Source organism: Delphinapterus leucas, chromosome 2 (genome assembly GCF_059928025.1).
Source record: "Delphinapterus leucas isolate spDelLeu-1000000601 "Yukka" chromosome 2, BTC_Dleu_Yukka2, whole genome shotgun sequence".
In the NCBI taxonomy this organism is placed as follows: Eukaryota; Metazoa; Chordata; class Mammalia; order Artiodactyla; family Monodontidae; genus Delphinapterus; species Delphinapterus leucas.
Genome location: NC_143130.1, coordinates 149,775,756 through 149,792,234, shown reverse-complemented (window position 1 = coordinate 149,792,234; position 16,479 = coordinate 149,775,756). Strand labels below are relative to the sequence as shown.

The window sequence follows — 16,479 nt, the reverse complement described above, 5'->3', positions numbered from 1 at the left end:
GGGGAGAGATGAAAATGTTCTGTACCTTGATTTGGGTTGTTGTTATATTTGTACGTACTTTTGTCAAAACTCATCAACCTGTATATTTAAAACAGGTGAATTTTATTTTATGTAATTATGCCTCGTAAAGTTGATTTAAAGAGAAAAAGAAATCACCAGTAATCTCACCATCCAAAGATAACCATCATTACCATTTTGGTATGTTTCTGCTGCCAGGGCGTGCATATGCACGCGCACACACACACACACACACACACACACACACAGTATCACACTCTATGCTCTGTTTTATTTTCTCTCTCAATAACATATCATGAAAATCTTTGCACGTCAGTGCACAAAATACTGCTTCAGCATTTTCATGGTGGTAGAATACACCATTATGACAATGTAACATGATCTACTCAACCAGTTCTCCCTGTTGGAAAATTAAGATGCTTCCAATTTTTTACTCTTATAAATTTCACTACCATGAATATCCTTGTAACTAATATCTGAGCACATCCTTAATTATTGCCACAGCATAAATTTTTACCAGTAAAATTACTGAGGCAAAAGAGGTTCACATTTTTTTAGGAATTTGATATGTCTTTCAAAACTGCCCTCCCTAAAAGCCATATCAATTTATGGGCCCACCAGCCACCTCTTGGTCTTGACTATAGACCTGTCAGCATCATGGGTCTCCACAGAAACAGACACGAGGTAAATCCCACCAATTGACATAAGCTGAAATCCCACAATCTTAGGAGTTATTGAAGTCTTACAGAGTCAGTGTCTCAGCCCTTAACTGGATTCAAGGCCCCAAAATGCTCAGGGATCTGAGATCACAGGGCTCAGTTAGGACTGAGGATATCCAGGACTCAAACTCAGCACTGAAACCACCACGTGATTTGCTGATAGCTGATAGCATAGCGCCCGGCGCCTACCGGCCAGGGACAGTTCCAGGACAATGCTGATAGCATTGTTCAAGGGACCAGGAAAGAACTTACACACCATTCCGAACTCAGACACTCTCTAACTCCTATGCCCACTTAATCTCTTTGGACCAAACCTTGTTCCAGAGCAGTTCTCAGGAGAGCCAAGGATCTGGGAATTTGCACATACTGTTGCAGTTATCAGTGAAACTCCAGTTGATTCCACCTTATTCCAATCCTTGGTTCTGCTGCTTGTGGCCTTGGGATGGTTATTTAACCTCTCTGAGGCTCAATTTCCTCAAGAGAAAATGGAGTTTGTAACTGTACCTATCTCATAGAGTTTTGTGAGGATGACATGAAATTCGGCAGTCAACTCCATTAGCAGGGCGCCTGGCCCTAAGGAGGTGCTGACACTTGCTAAGTATATTATCCTCACTTGTTGGCCCATCATATTCGGCTTCAGGCAGCAAAGGCCTGAGAGCAACAACTTCCCTCCCGTATGTTCTGTCCCAGCATCTGCACTAGTGTCTCTACAAAAGGCCAGCCACCATGCTTATTTTAGATCTGCCTAATGCCATCCATACACTAGGGATGTGAAACCCCATTCTTAGGAGAGGCCTGCCCACCCCGCATGCCTCCAGGACCAAGCCTGACAAATATAGCAGAAATTATAGGCATCTGATTTAAGGCTACGTGTGTACACTTTGCGTGGGCCAAGACCCAAACCCTAGTTCTGTTGCTGCATCAAAGGACCATCTCTCTTCCAGACTCCAGGCCCAGAGGAATCAGCAATTTGGGAGACAGCCCCCTCTTATTTTTAGCTTTAAAAGCCCAAAAACCAACATACCAGCGCTCACCCGAGCGTCTGTCACAGCTGTTGTTTGATTTGGGTTGAGAAAATGACAGACTGAGTTCTGCACCAAGTACAGATGAAAAACAAAAAAAGGGGAAAAGGGGAGTTCTATTTCCCCTCCACTGCCACCCTCTATACCCCCTCAACTCCTCCCCTAGGCCTGGGTGGACCCTGCCTGGGTAATCGTCCCCTGCTATATTTAAAAACCACAGATGTGTTTGGTAGAGACTTAATTTCGGGATTGCAGGCGGCGTCTCCTGAGGACAAGGGGAAAGCCGGTGCTGCGCGCCCGCCTGCCCGCCCTCCCCGCCGCTGCCCGGAACTCTGGACTCCACGGAATCCAGGTCAGGACGCGCCGCCGTCCTGGAACTGTCCCTGGCCGGTAGGCGCCGGGCGCCAGGCTCCAAAGATTGGGTGGGTGGCCGCAGGCTACGGGTTCCGTCTGCACTCGGTCCTTGGGGCTCTCTGGACGCGAGAGGCGGACTCGGCTTCCTCGCTGCTGGTCGGGAAGCTCTCTGAAAATTACCCCCATCGGCGCGCGAGGATAAATATGCGCGGCTTGTGATTCCGTGCAGCTCTCTCGCTCCCAGCTGATAGGGTGACGTTGGGTTTGGAGGCTTGGAGATTGGCTTTTTGATTTGGCTTCTTCCCGCAGCTTAATGGGCAAAGCTCTCGGCTCGCCCAGAAACCAGACCCTTCGCGCGTCCCCTCCGCGCGACGAGGCCGAGACGAGTCCCGCGGTGACGGCGTGCAAGGCGGTGAGCCAGCGCGCTCCCAGCCCCGGGAAAGCCCCGGCGACGCGACTGCAAGCCCTGGGCCCTCGGAGCCGCCAGGGCGCGCCGGGCCGCTCGCCTTCTTGCCCCTCCCGGCAGGGATCCCCTCGCTGCCTGCGGCCGGGACTCCGGGCCTCTTCGGGGATTAGTCCCGGGTCCGCCCCCGAGTCGGGGTTTTCCGGGGGGGTCTTCGGAGCGGTTCTCCCATCCCCTTAAAACAGCGCCGAGGGACCTCTCCCCAGGCCCCCTGCTCTCGCCCCAGCCCTCGCACTCCGGATGCGCTGCCCCGCAGCTCCCTGAAAGCCGCTAGCCCACGAGCCCGGCCGGTGGGCGGCGGCGGCAGACTGACATGCCCCGGACGCGGCTGCGGCCGGCGGGCAGCCCGCGGGGGCGATGAGCCGCTGCGGCCGGTGAGGAGCCCGGCGGCGGGGTCATCGCGCACCTTCCTCAACCCCCTCACTTGCCCACCCCGCCCGGGAGATCGAGAGGAAACGGTGAGTGACGGGGTGAGCCTCCTGCCCTTCCCCCTCAACGGGCGGCCGAGGCCGGGGAGGCAGAAGTCGGGGGGTTGGGGATATCCCCGTGAGGGTTCCTGCTTGTGAATAATGGTGTTAAGTTCTTTCTCAAGATCATTCCTATGAACTGCCCTCCTGCGGGTTGAGTGTCAGAAGAGGTGGGGGGAGGGTGCCCCGGAAAGTGCACTGGGCTGCCTGCGGTGCTGGGGGCGGGGGGGGGTGGCGTTCTGGCGGAGTGAGCGTCTACCGGGGGGTGCGGGGGGCAGCGCAGAAAGAGATGCTTGGGCTTGTGCGTGCAGTCGGGTCGCGGGTTTGTGGGGTTACCGGCGGGGGCGCGTCAGGGAGGCTGAGTGCTGTGCTGCATGCTGGATGAATGTGTGAATGTGTGCATGTGTGTGTGCGGGCTGCGCCAGGGCGTGCTGTGCTCCCGGGGTGGTGAGCGCCCGCCGGGTTTGTGGGCCAGGAGGGGAGCGCGTTACCTGCTCGGCGCGCGCCCGCGGGTGGAAACGCACGCGCGCACCCAACCTCTGGACTCCACCGCCGCAGGTCGGGAACTGCAGCCCCAGCGCACCCGCCCGCGGCGGCCAAGGGGGCGGGGAGAAGGAGGGTTTCTCCCGGCCTCTGTTCTCTGGTACGCGGTGGTCTGGGCGGGCCGGGGCCGGGTGGAGAGCGGTGAAGTGTGTAACTACCTCTCGCTAACCTGTACCCCCGTCTCCCCGCCTACACACCCCTCACCACCACACACACACACGCACACGCACGCACGCACGCACACAGCCACAGGCCCTCATTCAGAGGCTAGCCTGCTCCTACAGACGGTGCCTGACCTGCCCCGAGGACCCGACCCATTGCAGGAGATGAATAAAGCAATTTGTTCCGGGGGTGGGGGAAGCTATCTTTCCTCTTTATTCAATGCGTTTTATTTTTAACCGTGGAGGGAGGGGGTGGGGGCTTTAAATAGAACAGACGCCTTTAATGGAGTGCCATAAATTTCCCCGCTCCCTACCCGCCTGCCTGCCGCCTGTCTCTCACCCTCTGGCTCTCTGTCTCCTGGTGATTAAAAGACAAACCCAGAAGGTTTGGTGGTTCGGTCCCCTGGGCAGAAAGACTGAAACTGGGGCTAGTTTAGCAGAAAGGCAGGCCGCAGCTGGGAGCAAGGTTCCAAGCTCTTAGGTGGTGGAGAAACACCCCAAGCGGAGGGAGTTGTGGGTAAGTGATAGGAGCACATCCGGCCTCCTGGTGGTTCGCGAAGGGGAAGCCTCTGGGCCTTGGGGCGACCTGGTGCCTCGCAGCCGTGTGTGATTAATCTCCGCAGCTGTTGTGCCCTGTCCACTTGAGCTGAGCTCTTGTTTACCTCGATTTTCAAATATAGCTGCTGCGCCCTGTTCTCCCTGACAGAGGTGATCAGCTCACTCTGTCTGGGCGCCTGTGCACCTGCCAGCCCTTCTTGCCGGCCTCACTGGATCCAAGTTTGAGAGGAACCTGCCCCTTCATGCCTTGCAGCTCTCCACGTGAGGATGGTTGAGTGTCAGAGCTGGGGGTGACCAGGTGTGGCCCACCAACCCGTCCCTGCAATCTGCAATTCCTGTCTGCAGTCTGCACGTACAAGGCCACTCCACAGCTTCCTTTTCCTTTAAATAAAATATAGATACGGGGTTGAAAAGAAGAAGGTGGGAACTGTAGAACTGAACTTAGTTGAAGTGGTTCTCGAACTTAATGAAGATGGGAAGGCTGTTCATGCGGTTTCCTCTCCCTGGAATGCTTTTTTGCTCTTCTAACACTCCTGAATTCCACCTACATCCTTATCTAATGTACTCCTATCCGTCCTTCAGCCCTTAATTCATTGGTGACTTTCTCGAGGAAGCCTTCCATACCTTCCCTGACTAGGCCAGATCCCCTTATTTTACACACTCAAAACTGGAACCTAATATTTTGAAGTAATTTAAAAATGCACATTCAATTTATTTACGTGATTGAGTAATGCCAGCCACGCCTCTGGACAGAAAGCTGCATGAAGGGAGGAAAGATAGCTGGTGTTTATTCACATTGTATCCCCAGGGCCTGGCACTGTGCCTGGCATAGAGGAGCTACTCAGTCAACATTGGATGAATGAACGGACTTGGAGGAATAAGTTACCTCTCCTCTCTGCTCCCGTTCCTCTGACCTCTACTTGGGCATCTCTTGCACTGCACCCCAGAGTCTCCTGGTCAGAGAAGGAAGAACAGGGTTAGCAAACTGACTCTGTAGGAAACACGCCCTTCCCCTGGGCTTCTCCCTGAGCTGGGACCCTGAAGCTGAGGGAGTGTCCTTTTGCCCCAGCCCTGCCCTGTCCCTGTGCAAGGCGGTCCCTTGTACAGTCCCTGGCATAGTTGCTCCTATTGTCCATGGGTAGTCATTGTGGTCATTGTTCCTCAGCCTGCATGGTCCAGTCACTGCCCACAGTATGGATTTGGGGGGAATGTGTCACACATTTTGGCTTCTCTTCAAGCTACCAAGGTCAGATAAGAAGAGAGAATAACTCCCTTTGCGTTCAAGCCTGGTTGCTTTGCTTAGAAGTTCAAACATTTGATGAGGTTCAGAAATACCTAAGAATCCAAAAGAGAAAGCCTTCATTTCTTCATTCAATCAGTTATTTATTCAATAAACATTCAGCAACGTACTCTGCCAGGCATTTGCTAGGTACTGAGGCAAATAAAATAGAATGGTCCCGTTCCTTGTCAACACACATTCATTCCAGCAGGGATAACCAAGTAGTGAGCACATAATTAACATATAAAGTGATTCCTTTCAATGGAGGCTAAACCCCAGGTTCAGTCCTTAGGAGAACTTCTAGGGACAGTTAATTCCAGAAAGACAGGATAGAGAGGAGTTGGCTTTGGTGAAAGCAGGGAGGGGGGAGGTGGTGGAGAAAGCGCTTTGAGTGAAGGGATCATATGCAAAGGCCTCAAGTGGACAAGAGCTCTTCCAAATGACTGAAGACTGAGGGTAAAATTCAGGGAGATGAATTTAGAGAAGCTCTAGGGGCCAAACCTTGAAGGGCTTGTACTCGATGCTAAGGATTTCCACTGAGTTTCCAGGGGGTTTAGGAAGGTTTTTAGTACTGTAGTGCGTGGTCAGATTTGCAGTTTAGATAGTATGTTGAGACCAGAATGTAGAGAGAGGAAGGTAGGGAGTTAGGGGGCTGTTGTAGAAACCCAAGTGCGTTGTCATCCTGGTGGCCTGTGAGGGAGGGTTAGGGGGTCCTCTTTCTGTTTTAGCGTACAAACCAGAGCTGTCCTTCTAGGAAGAAGTTTCCCTATTTTCTTTAATGAGCTTGGTTTATGTTTGGTTGTCTATTTGTGTTTTGGATGGCACTCTAAACCCAACACTGGGCAGGGCGCCTCAGGGGAAAGGAAAAATGGCTCCAGCAGGTGTAAGACACACTTCCTGGTCAACTGAGCTGCCTAGCAAGGCAGACTCCCAAAGATCTGAGGTCTCTGGGGGCTGGGGAAGGTCTCAAGCAGGAGGGTAATGGATTTAGATCCATATCGAAGTCCATAAAGACTATCGAACAAGACATCTAGATAGGAAGAATCGCATGTGTATGTATATGTATATTTTTTATAATATGGAGAGGGGATAAAGGCTAATTCCCGAATCAGGTGTATTCAGATGTGGTATACAGAGTTGTGTCTATTAAGAAAACAGCTCTTGGAATGGGCCAGGTAGCATTTACTGCCTTGATAGCTGAATGACAAATAGTGCTTTCCTGGTTGTATACAGGAACACTGGGTCATGTAGATACTGGATCCAGAAGTGGGACTGGAAACTGTTTTCCTGCCCTGGCTCGCACGTGGCAATTTCCAAATCACTTGAGGAGAGGACCTCCCAGTCATGCACTGCTTTGTTCATCCTAGAGAATGAAGGCAAATAGTGTGAGCTCGGTCAACACTCTCCCTTTGCACCCTGATCTCCCAACTTTGTCCCTCATCCTTACTTGTCACTGGTCTCACAGTAAAAAAAAAAAGCTCTCCCTTCCCTTCCTGCACAGTGCCGCTCCTGCCCTGCCTTAATAAACTTGCCCTGAGCTCGTTCTTTTTCAGCATTGAATCTCCTCCTTCTAACTGTAAGCAGGCTCAGCAAACCCCATCCTGACAAGAATATCACTTTGTTCACTTCCTCTCCCGTCATTTTCTCTTCCCATCTCGCTTTCAACAGACCCCTGAAATTTTAGAGCAGACATCTGTCTCTATTTCCCCATCACTCATTCATTCACTTAGCCCCTTGCTTTCTCACTTTTTTCTACCTCCTGCCCAACTATCACCCACCAAGCACTTCTCATTCTCCCAAATATAATAAGTTATTCCTGATTCCCCCCAGCCCCCGTCAGATAAGAATGATCATTAGCTCCTTGAAACTTCCCCCTCTTGGCTTCTATCACACTGAACTCTCCACATACTCTCTAGGTGGTCCCTCTTCCACCTCCTCTCCAAGGTCCTCTCCTCCCTCCCAGTTTTCCCCTTCTACCTTATCCCTCAGCATCTTCCTTAGTGGTTTGTACTGTCACTCCTGCGTGGAGAGTTCTCAGTCAAGGACTCCAGCTCTCCAAGCCCAGCAGCTTGTTTCCAGCCACTTGCACAATATCTCCCGCAGGATGTCCTGTCAGCCCCTCAGACTGAATCTTTACTAAACTGACATCTTTGTCCTGAGGAGTTGCTCTTCCTGACTTCCCGCGTTCTATTGATGGCATCACACAACTTCTGGTCACCCTGGCTGGAAGTCCCCAAGTTTACCTGTGACTCCGCCCCCTTGTGATCCGAGGACGGTAGTCCTCCCTTAACCACACTTTCACTCTTTGCGGTTTCAGTTACCCGTGGTCAACTTTGATCCGAAAATATTTAATGGAAAGTTCCAGAAATAAACAATTCATAAGTCTTAAATTGTGCACTGTTTTGCGAGATGAAATCTGGTGCCATCGCGGGCCATCCCGCCCCGGATGTGAACCATCACTTTGTCCAGCGTATCCCCGCCCATTAGTCACTTTGTAGCCGGCTCAGTTATCAGATCGACTGTCTCGGAATCGCAGTGCTTGTGTTCAAGGGACCCTTATTTTACTTAATCGTGGCCCCAAAGCACAAGAATGGTGATGCTGGCAATTCGGATGTGCCAAAGAGAAGCCGCAAAGTGCTTCCTTTAAGTGAAAAAGCGCAAGTTCACCATTTAATAAGGAAAGAAAAAATCCCATGCTGAGGTTGCTAAGATCTATGGTAAGAACCATGAAATTGGGAAGGAAAAAGACATTCATGCTAGTTTTGCTGTCGCACCTCTGTCACACTACAAAAGTTACAGCCACAGTGCGTGATAAAGTGCTTTATTAAGATGGAAAAAGCATTAAATTTGTACTATAAGATATTTTGAGTGAGAGAGAAAAAGACTACATTCACATAACTTTTATTAAAGTGTATTGTTATAATTGTTCTATTTTATTATTAGTTATTGTTAATCTCGTACTGGGCCTAATTTGTAAAGTCAACTATAAGCATGTATGTACAGGAAAAAACGTACTCTATAGAGTTAAGTACTGTCTGCAGTTTCAGGCATCCACTGGGGGTCTTGGAATTTATCCCACAGAGATGAAGGGGGACTATCGTATTGCTAATGTCTGTTAAGTCCATTCCTCTCTTCTCCATCCCTACTACCACTACCTCAGTAAAGAGTTGATAACCTCTTACATAATAATAATGATAATAACAATTATTATTATAGCAGCCAACATTTGTATGTTTGCAACAGAATCTGTTGCAAGGTGCCTAACATTGATTTTTCCCATTCAATCCTTACCATACCTGTATGAAGTAACTATTACTATGATACTCTAAACAATAACTTTCTAACATCTTCCCAACTTCATTCTCCCGGTCCTTCAATTCACTTTAGCGACCGTTACGAGATTCCCCTCCTAAAACACCATTCTACGCTTGTCATTTTCCCACACAAAAAAATCCTGAAGGGCATCCCAGTTTTTGCAGCAGTCCAACTCCTGGTATTCAAGGGCCTCCGTGGCCTGGTTCACCACTCCGCTTATAGTCTCACTTTTTACAATCCCCATGTAGGCACATAAGTCCACTTGTCCTTTCTTCTTCTGTGCCTTTGTTCATGGTTTGCCTTTCACTAAGCATCCTACCTGTTCTTCAGTGTTCAGTTCAAATAGCTCTTTCTGATGGGAAGGCTTTGTGGAGAAGCAGTCTCTTATTCTGAATATTTATAACACAGCATCTGTTTTTCATGAGACCCTTATATTTATTGAAATGCAGATTTTTAAAATTATGAAAAAAAATTTTACTTTCTGTAAAGTAAGTCTTTCTGACTTACTTTCCTTCCGGGACCAAGTCCTTTTTCTCTCTCCCACTCCTTGTTGCATGATGCCTGAAACACAGTGGGTGTTCAATGAAAAATGAAGAAGTGAAGAAATGAATAATCTGCCTCACTTTTGAGGCATGTGAAACAAGGTCAAGAAAGGAATCTGTCCTATTTATCATAAAAGGAGCCAGTGATGGAGTCAAAAAAATCAAACCAGGAGCGGGCAATGTGGTATCACAGAAGATGCGTTGAACGGGTGGCAAGAACATTATATTCTAGTTATTATCGCTTCTGACAACTACAGGCAAGACCCACTTCTGCTCTCTGGGCCTCACATTCATTACGCTTAAGAAAAAGGCTATGTTAGATATACTGATTTTAAGCTGCCTCCCTGGCCTGACAATTCTATGTTCTGTGGGTCTCGTTCCACAGCCTAGAGATCACCTCCTACTAAGAATATTATTCATGCTGACCGCATCTTTTGCTTCAGAGCCTTCCAGCTGCAATTTGAAGCCCCCAATTTGTTATCACATTGGGTCTCTAGAGGTCAAATGAGCAGCCAACCCAACTATCTGGATGTCTGGCCTACAAGACATCCTGAGCTGGTTAAGGGCCCTGATGGCCCGAGGCTGGCACTCCTGTGTGGAGTCCCTTCCCACTGCGACACTCTGGGGCATTCTCAGAATGACTAGTAGTGCTCGGTCCCCAAATGCTCCAGACAATTCTGTCTCAATTCCTGTGCTTCTGCTTTTCCTTTTCCATCCAGGAAGGATGTATTTGAATCCGTGTAGACTCTGGTGAGAGCCTACGTGGAATCACTTTGTCCAGCGGCTTTCCAGAGGCTCTGCTCAGGGCCTACCATACCACTGTACCCTCTCCCCTAGGATTCGGGAAGAATCTTCTTGAGTCTGTGCCTTCCAGCCTCTCAGAAGGAACTAACGGGGGAGTCAACTTCGAGGAGAATCATTAGAGGGGTGGGGAGAGAGCACAGCTGTCAAGACAGCATCTGGATCTGCTGGGAGTCCTAGGAGTCTGCTCCCAGCACCCTCTTGTGAAAGGAGGCCCCAGAACACCCCTGGAGTTGAGTGTACAAGAAAATCCCGCAGCCATGTGTCAGAGAGAGTACTTTGAGTGCTTGCCCGAGTCCATTTGCCCTTCATTTGGGCAACGATATGACCTAATCCCATATTTTAACATTTAAAAATTAAGAGAAATTAAATGGCATTAAAATACATCAGCCTCCTGGAGGATGTGCTGAGGAAAAGGTACATAAAAGCAGCTAATCACCAGCTTCCCCTTGATGGGTAGGCAACAGGGCAGAGGGATGTCAGCCCTCTCTCTCTGTGGATAATTCCAAAAGATAGAGCCCAAGTGGTTTTCTCTGGGGAACAGGGAGGGGTGGAAACAATGCCCCCTCAGGCTGTCCTGGGCCCCTGGCCCAGCCCTGATTTTCCTTTCAATGACAGGGGATGTTGTCTCTTGGTCTTGCCTGACATGATACTTTTTCACGCTTGGCGGAAGGAGACCCCTGGCAGCCAGACGACCAAGGTTTAGTTCTGGCTTCATTATTTCTTGGCTTGGAAACTCTAGGCAGTGAACTGAGCCTCTGTTTCTTCATGTGTATGAACAACCTCATGAGGATTAAATGAGATCATGTGAGTGAGAAGGCCTTTGTCAACTGTTGGTACAGACGATCACTGGACATCTGTTGAGTGAATAGTGTACTATGAATGTTGGTTATCACGAGGCCACGCACTCTGGAGGAAAAGTAAGGTGCCCATGAGCGGGCTAAGGTGGAGAGAATGAAATGTGCTTAGAAACGTCCTCACAACCACCCTCCAAATACTACTGTGGTCCTGTTGGTGCTTTCAAATGAACAAAACTGGCTGTTCTCTGAGGTCATTGGCTTTAACCATTGACCTTTCTACCCCAAGGCTTCCCAGGAAGCTTGACATCTCCCCTCACAGGTGCATCTTTCCAAAAACGCTTATTCCTGCAGAGTGAGCATTGATCTCCTCAAGAAATACTGACACTCACTCTGCCAGGCTCTAGTCAAGGCCCTGAGAATACTGGGACCAAGTCTTCTGCTCCCATGGAGTTTATGTTCTATGATAAACCAGTGAACAAACAGAAAAACAATGATGATTTCAGTCACTGTGTGTGCTCTAAAGAAAAGGAAGAGTGGGACTTCCCTGGAGGTCCAGTGGTTAAGATTCCACGCTTCCACTTCAGGGGGCATGGGTTTGATCCTGGTTGGGGAGCCAAGATCCTGCATGCCACTCGGTGTGCCCCCCCCAAAAAAAAAGAAAGAAAAGGAAAAGTGGTGTGACAGAGTGCTGAGGGGGAAGGATAGGATCATATTTAGTTAAGATGAGGGCAGGAAGCCTCTGAGAAGGCGACACCTGAGACCTGAATGAGATCAAATAGTGATCTATAGAGATCTTTAGGGTAGAGGTGTTGCCAGCAGAAGTAACAGTAAATGCAAAGGTCCTAGGGCAGGTACATGCTTGATGTGTTCTAGAAACTTCAGGGAACTCCACCATAGCTGGAGTGGAGTATAGTGGCAGCAAAACGAAGTGATGGGAGGTGAGGGTGGGAAGTCAGAAGTCAGTAGGGGGTGGGGAGTTCTGCAGAAAGAGAAGGTTGCAAAGAATGGCATGATCTACAGTAAGTCCCCTACATATGAACCTTCAAGTTGCGAACTTTCAAAGATTCGAACATGCGTTCCATCAGTGTCACGCGTGAGTGAAATTGCAGCTTGTCTCCTATTGCTGACGATCCTTCAGCTCTACCATCTCCCACCTCCTCTCCCTCCTCCAATCAGTAATTCTTCTTGCCTGTTCACTCGATGGCAGCCCCTGGATGCCAGCTGTTGCACTGTACGGCTGTACTTTTCAAGGTACTGCACTGTAAGATTAAAAGTGTTTCCTTTATTTTTTGTGTTGTTTGTTTTTTATGCATTATTTGTGTGAAAAGTATTATGAACTTCTTACAGTACAGTACTATATAGCTGACTGTGTCAGTTAGGTACCTAGGCTAACTTTGTTGGACTTACGAACAAATTGGACTTAGGAACGCACTCTCGGAATGGAACTCATTCATATGTTGGGGACTTACTGTATCTGATTTACATTTTTTTTTTTTTTTTTTTTTTGTGGTACGCGGGCCTCTCACTGTTGTGGCCTCTCCCGTTGCGGAGCACAGGCTCCGGACGCGCAGGCTCAGCGGCCATGGCTCACGGGCCCAGCCGCTCCGCGGCATGTGGGATCTTCCCGGACCGGGGCACGAACCCCGTGTCCCCTGCATCGGCAGGCGGACTCTCAACCACTGCACCACCAGTGAAGCCCTGATTTACATTTTAAAAAGACACGGTGGCTGTTTTTCTGGAGCGTAGACTGTAAGAGATGTGGCAAGACTGACAGCTTTGCAGTAGTCTGGGTGAGGTAATATTGAACCTCCAGTAGCTAGAAAAGAGTGTGACATGCATTTGGCACCCAATAAACTTGAGAACACATGGGGGCAGAAATGATCTTCAAAGACCCTACAACTGTGATGGGCACATAGTAAATGCTTGATAAATTTTTTCATGAATCAATGAGCAGAATCAGGTTTTCTTGTAACCCACGCTAGGATTTGAGTTCATCTCGATATTTTGGATCTTTTAAAAATACTTTTTAGTTTTCTAGCTGGCAGTATTTTGGAGGGGCAGTGCATTTTATGAGTTCATTTCCTTCTGTGTAAAACTGCATTCTCCTTTGAAAGAGATGTGAGAAATCTGACTCCACCACTTCCAGGGCAGTGTGGGGTGGCGGGATGGATATTCTCAGTCAGTGCTGGTAATTCCTAAAATCCTGTGTTTACATTTGGAAACCGATCTTGTGTACCTTTCTGTGCACTTCTCCACAGCAGGGACCAGACCTGTCTCATCACCGCGTCCCCTGAACTTATCACAGTCAGGACTGTTGAGCCAAAACATGGTTATTACCTTGACTAGACTGAGGAGCATTCTGGTGCCTTGGTGGGGCCTTCTTGCTGTCTTCCTGGAGAGCCCAGAACTCTCCTGGCCTCATTTGTCTCACAGTCACAGGACATCCCTAAAGCTAAACAGGTATCTAAGTTCGACGGATTTGTGTTGAATTTTTCAGCTCCCATTTCTTTGGGCCTGGAGATCCCTGAATCAGGAGAACCCTTGCGGGACCAGTGGGATGACAAAGGTGCCTGATGTGGTTTGGTCCTGCCTGGGGCTCTTCATCCCTTTTTCGCCATTATCTTCTATTTTCAATTAGTCCTCAACATGTATGGATTCTACTTTTGAAAAAATTCTAAACCCCTGCCTCTCCTCAGCGGGCCTGTTCTCATTGCCTGTGCTCAGGTTCTGATCATGTCTCACTCACATACCTCAAGAGTCTCTGAACCGGTCTTCTGCCCCGAGTCTTGCCCCACTTTCGTTCACTTATCCAGTTTCCGCATTGTTGTCAGTCTAGGGCTCCATACAAAGGGAAAACAATGATCTTGTCCCTCCTGTGATTCAAAAACTTTCAGTGGTTCCTTATTACCTCCAAGATAATGCCCCAATACCTTGGCTGGGCGTACAAGGCCTCTTACAAACGATTCCTCACTTATTTCTGTAGCTTCTCTCAAGTGCCCTGTCCTTCAGACACCCTGTTCACTGTTCTTTAAACAGACACTGCTTGTTTGGGCTGACGTGTTCTTTAGCATGGCTTTCTCTTACCTTTGTTTGAGGTGCGCTGGCTTCGACCCAGTTAACTCCTATTCATTCTTCAAATCCTAGATCTAAGGTTGCCTGGTCCATGACGCCGGCCCTGATGATCCTAGGCAGCACTTGACCTTCCTTCCTCTGTACTCTCTTGGCACATTCCACATGCTTCCAAATCTAGGACTCATTTTGTTGTAATTTGGTTTTCTGTCACTGTTCTCCAGTGAAGTGTGTGCTCCTCAGGGGGGATTACATTTTGTTCATATAACTCAAATTGGAAAAACCTTGCTCACAGCATCCCTGACAGATGGGATGCTCCGTGTGAACACTGCCAAGAGTGGGAGAAATCACTGGCTATTATGCTTTCTATTTTTGCATATTTATTCATGGATCTATTCATTCACTAAGTATATACTGAACACCCGCTCTATGCCAGGCACTGATATAGACACTGGGGATACAGAAATACCAAAGAGATAAAAATGTCTACCCTCTAGGAACTTTTATTCTAATTTTTTTGAATGTGCCAAAAAAAAAAAAAAAAAAGAGTTGGATACGAAGCAGAGTAACCTCTTCATCATAGTTCTGTGAAAGTTGACCTGTGCCACGTGGACTGGATTTCATACAAGTGCGTGCATGTATAAATGAATAAACGAATCACTAAACAAACAAAGATAGTGTGAGGAAAAAGGGAAAATACTTAGAAACATGTTTGCTGAAAATAGATGAGTAGCATCATTTTCTTATGTAGGTAAGGGAACTCTGGGTCTTTTCTATTTCTTTAGTAAAAGAGTAAATTAATCAGACAGCAAGTTTAGGGGGAGACAAAGGGAAAATCTACTTATTTGAGTAGGGAGTTGATGCTGACTCTCCTTGGCAAGGTATGAAAGGAAGTGAGAGTCCAGGAGGGTGGGATGTTTGTCCAGTGTATAGAAAGGTTTTGTGGTACCCATTTATGAGTCAACTCATGATACACTAAGAGTCCTTTTTTTTGGTCCAAAGAAAGTCCCTAATGGTTGGAATCCCTGAGATGCAAATGTCTTAGTCAGGCTATGTTCCTTTTCTTCTCTCCCTTGGCTGCACCTCAAAATCAACTAAGGAACTTTTAAAAAGGCTAAATATTTAGACTCCACTTGCAGAGAGTCCAAAACTTAGGTCCGGAGTAGGAACCAGATATCTGTATTTTTGAGAGCTCCAAAGTTATTCTAAAGCACAGCCCTGTCTAGCACGTGATCCTAGTTCCATTATTGCCTCCAACGTGGGGAATGACTTACATGCAGATGTAGATCCAGCAGCAGGAGAAGCAGAACTTTAATTAGGTGGGCAAAGCCCTTTCTCTTCCTTTCTCTCTGGCCCCCTCTCATGGTTTGTGACTCTCCAGATCTGTCAAGGACTTATGGAGGGCAAAGTCCTCTGGCTTCCACAGAGTCTGGTAAACCTTCGAATAGAATCAACAAGCCTTGGAATCATAGAATTTTAGAGGCAGAGAGGATATTAGAGATCAGGTCCAACCTCTTAGCCCTATCAGCTGAGTGTGATCACTTGCCAAAAAAAAAAAGGCCCTTAGAGAATCCCTCAGGGAATTTCTCTAAGAGTGTAGGAGATGGACATGTAGACAGATAAGCCCAGGTTAACGTGACAATGTGTGACAAGTGCTTCGGTGGTCATCAAAGTGCTAGAGGAAGGCGGGGGAGAAAATGACTCATTTGGAAGGTAGAGGAAGAGGGCATTATCAAGGAAGGCTTCCCAGAGGAGGTAGAGGTTCCTAGGGCTGTAGGTTCTTGACCTAAGGGCTCCAGATTCCTACCCTGTTATTCCACCATCCCTTTTAGATTTTGGCATTTGACATACCAAGTTTCATAGCAGAGCTGTGCCACTTGCTCAGCTAGTGGACCTTGGGTGAATTATTAATCTTCGGGCCCAAGTCTCCTCATTTCTAAAACGGATAATACTACCCGAATCATTGTGGGATACTTAGGTATTAAGCAGCAGCTGTAAAAGTACCTAATGCAGTGCCAGCCATAGAGTAAGTACTCAATGAATAGATGTGATGATTGTTTTTGTTGTCGTCATTTTTAGAGTCTTTGGTTTATACACAGCATGAGAAGGAGGCCTGCTGGTGCTTCCTCTTCTTTTTTTTTTTTTTTTTTTTTGTGCGGTACGCGGGCTTCTCACTGTCGTGGCCTCTCCCCTTGCAGAGCACAGGCTCTGGACGTGCAGGCTCAGCGGCCATGGCTCACGGGCCCAGCCGCTCCGCGGCATGTGGGCTCTTCCCGGACCGGGGCACAAAGCCGTGTCCCACGCATCGACAGGCGGACTCTCAACCACTGTGCCACCAGGGAAGCCCCGCTTCCTCTTCTTGTGTGGT

At 48.4% G+C, this 16,479-nt stretch overlaps 1 protein-coding gene across 1 annotated transcript in view; it reads left to right on the top strand.

Moving 5' to 3' along the window:
* The first annotated feature begins 2,426 nt into the window (after window positions 1–2,426).
* Window positions 2,427–16,479, top strand: part of SLC8A3 (solute carrier family 8 member A3) — a 149,007-nt gene continuing 134,954 nt past the window's right edge. The window contains exons 1-2 of the mRNA XM_089906277.1: window positions 2,427–2,695; window positions 2,803–3,034. Coding sequence (XP_089762403.1) covers window positions 2,427–2,695; window positions 2,803–3,034 — 501 coding nt within the window. The remainder of the gene's footprint in view (window positions 2,696–2,802; window positions 3,035–16,479) is intronic.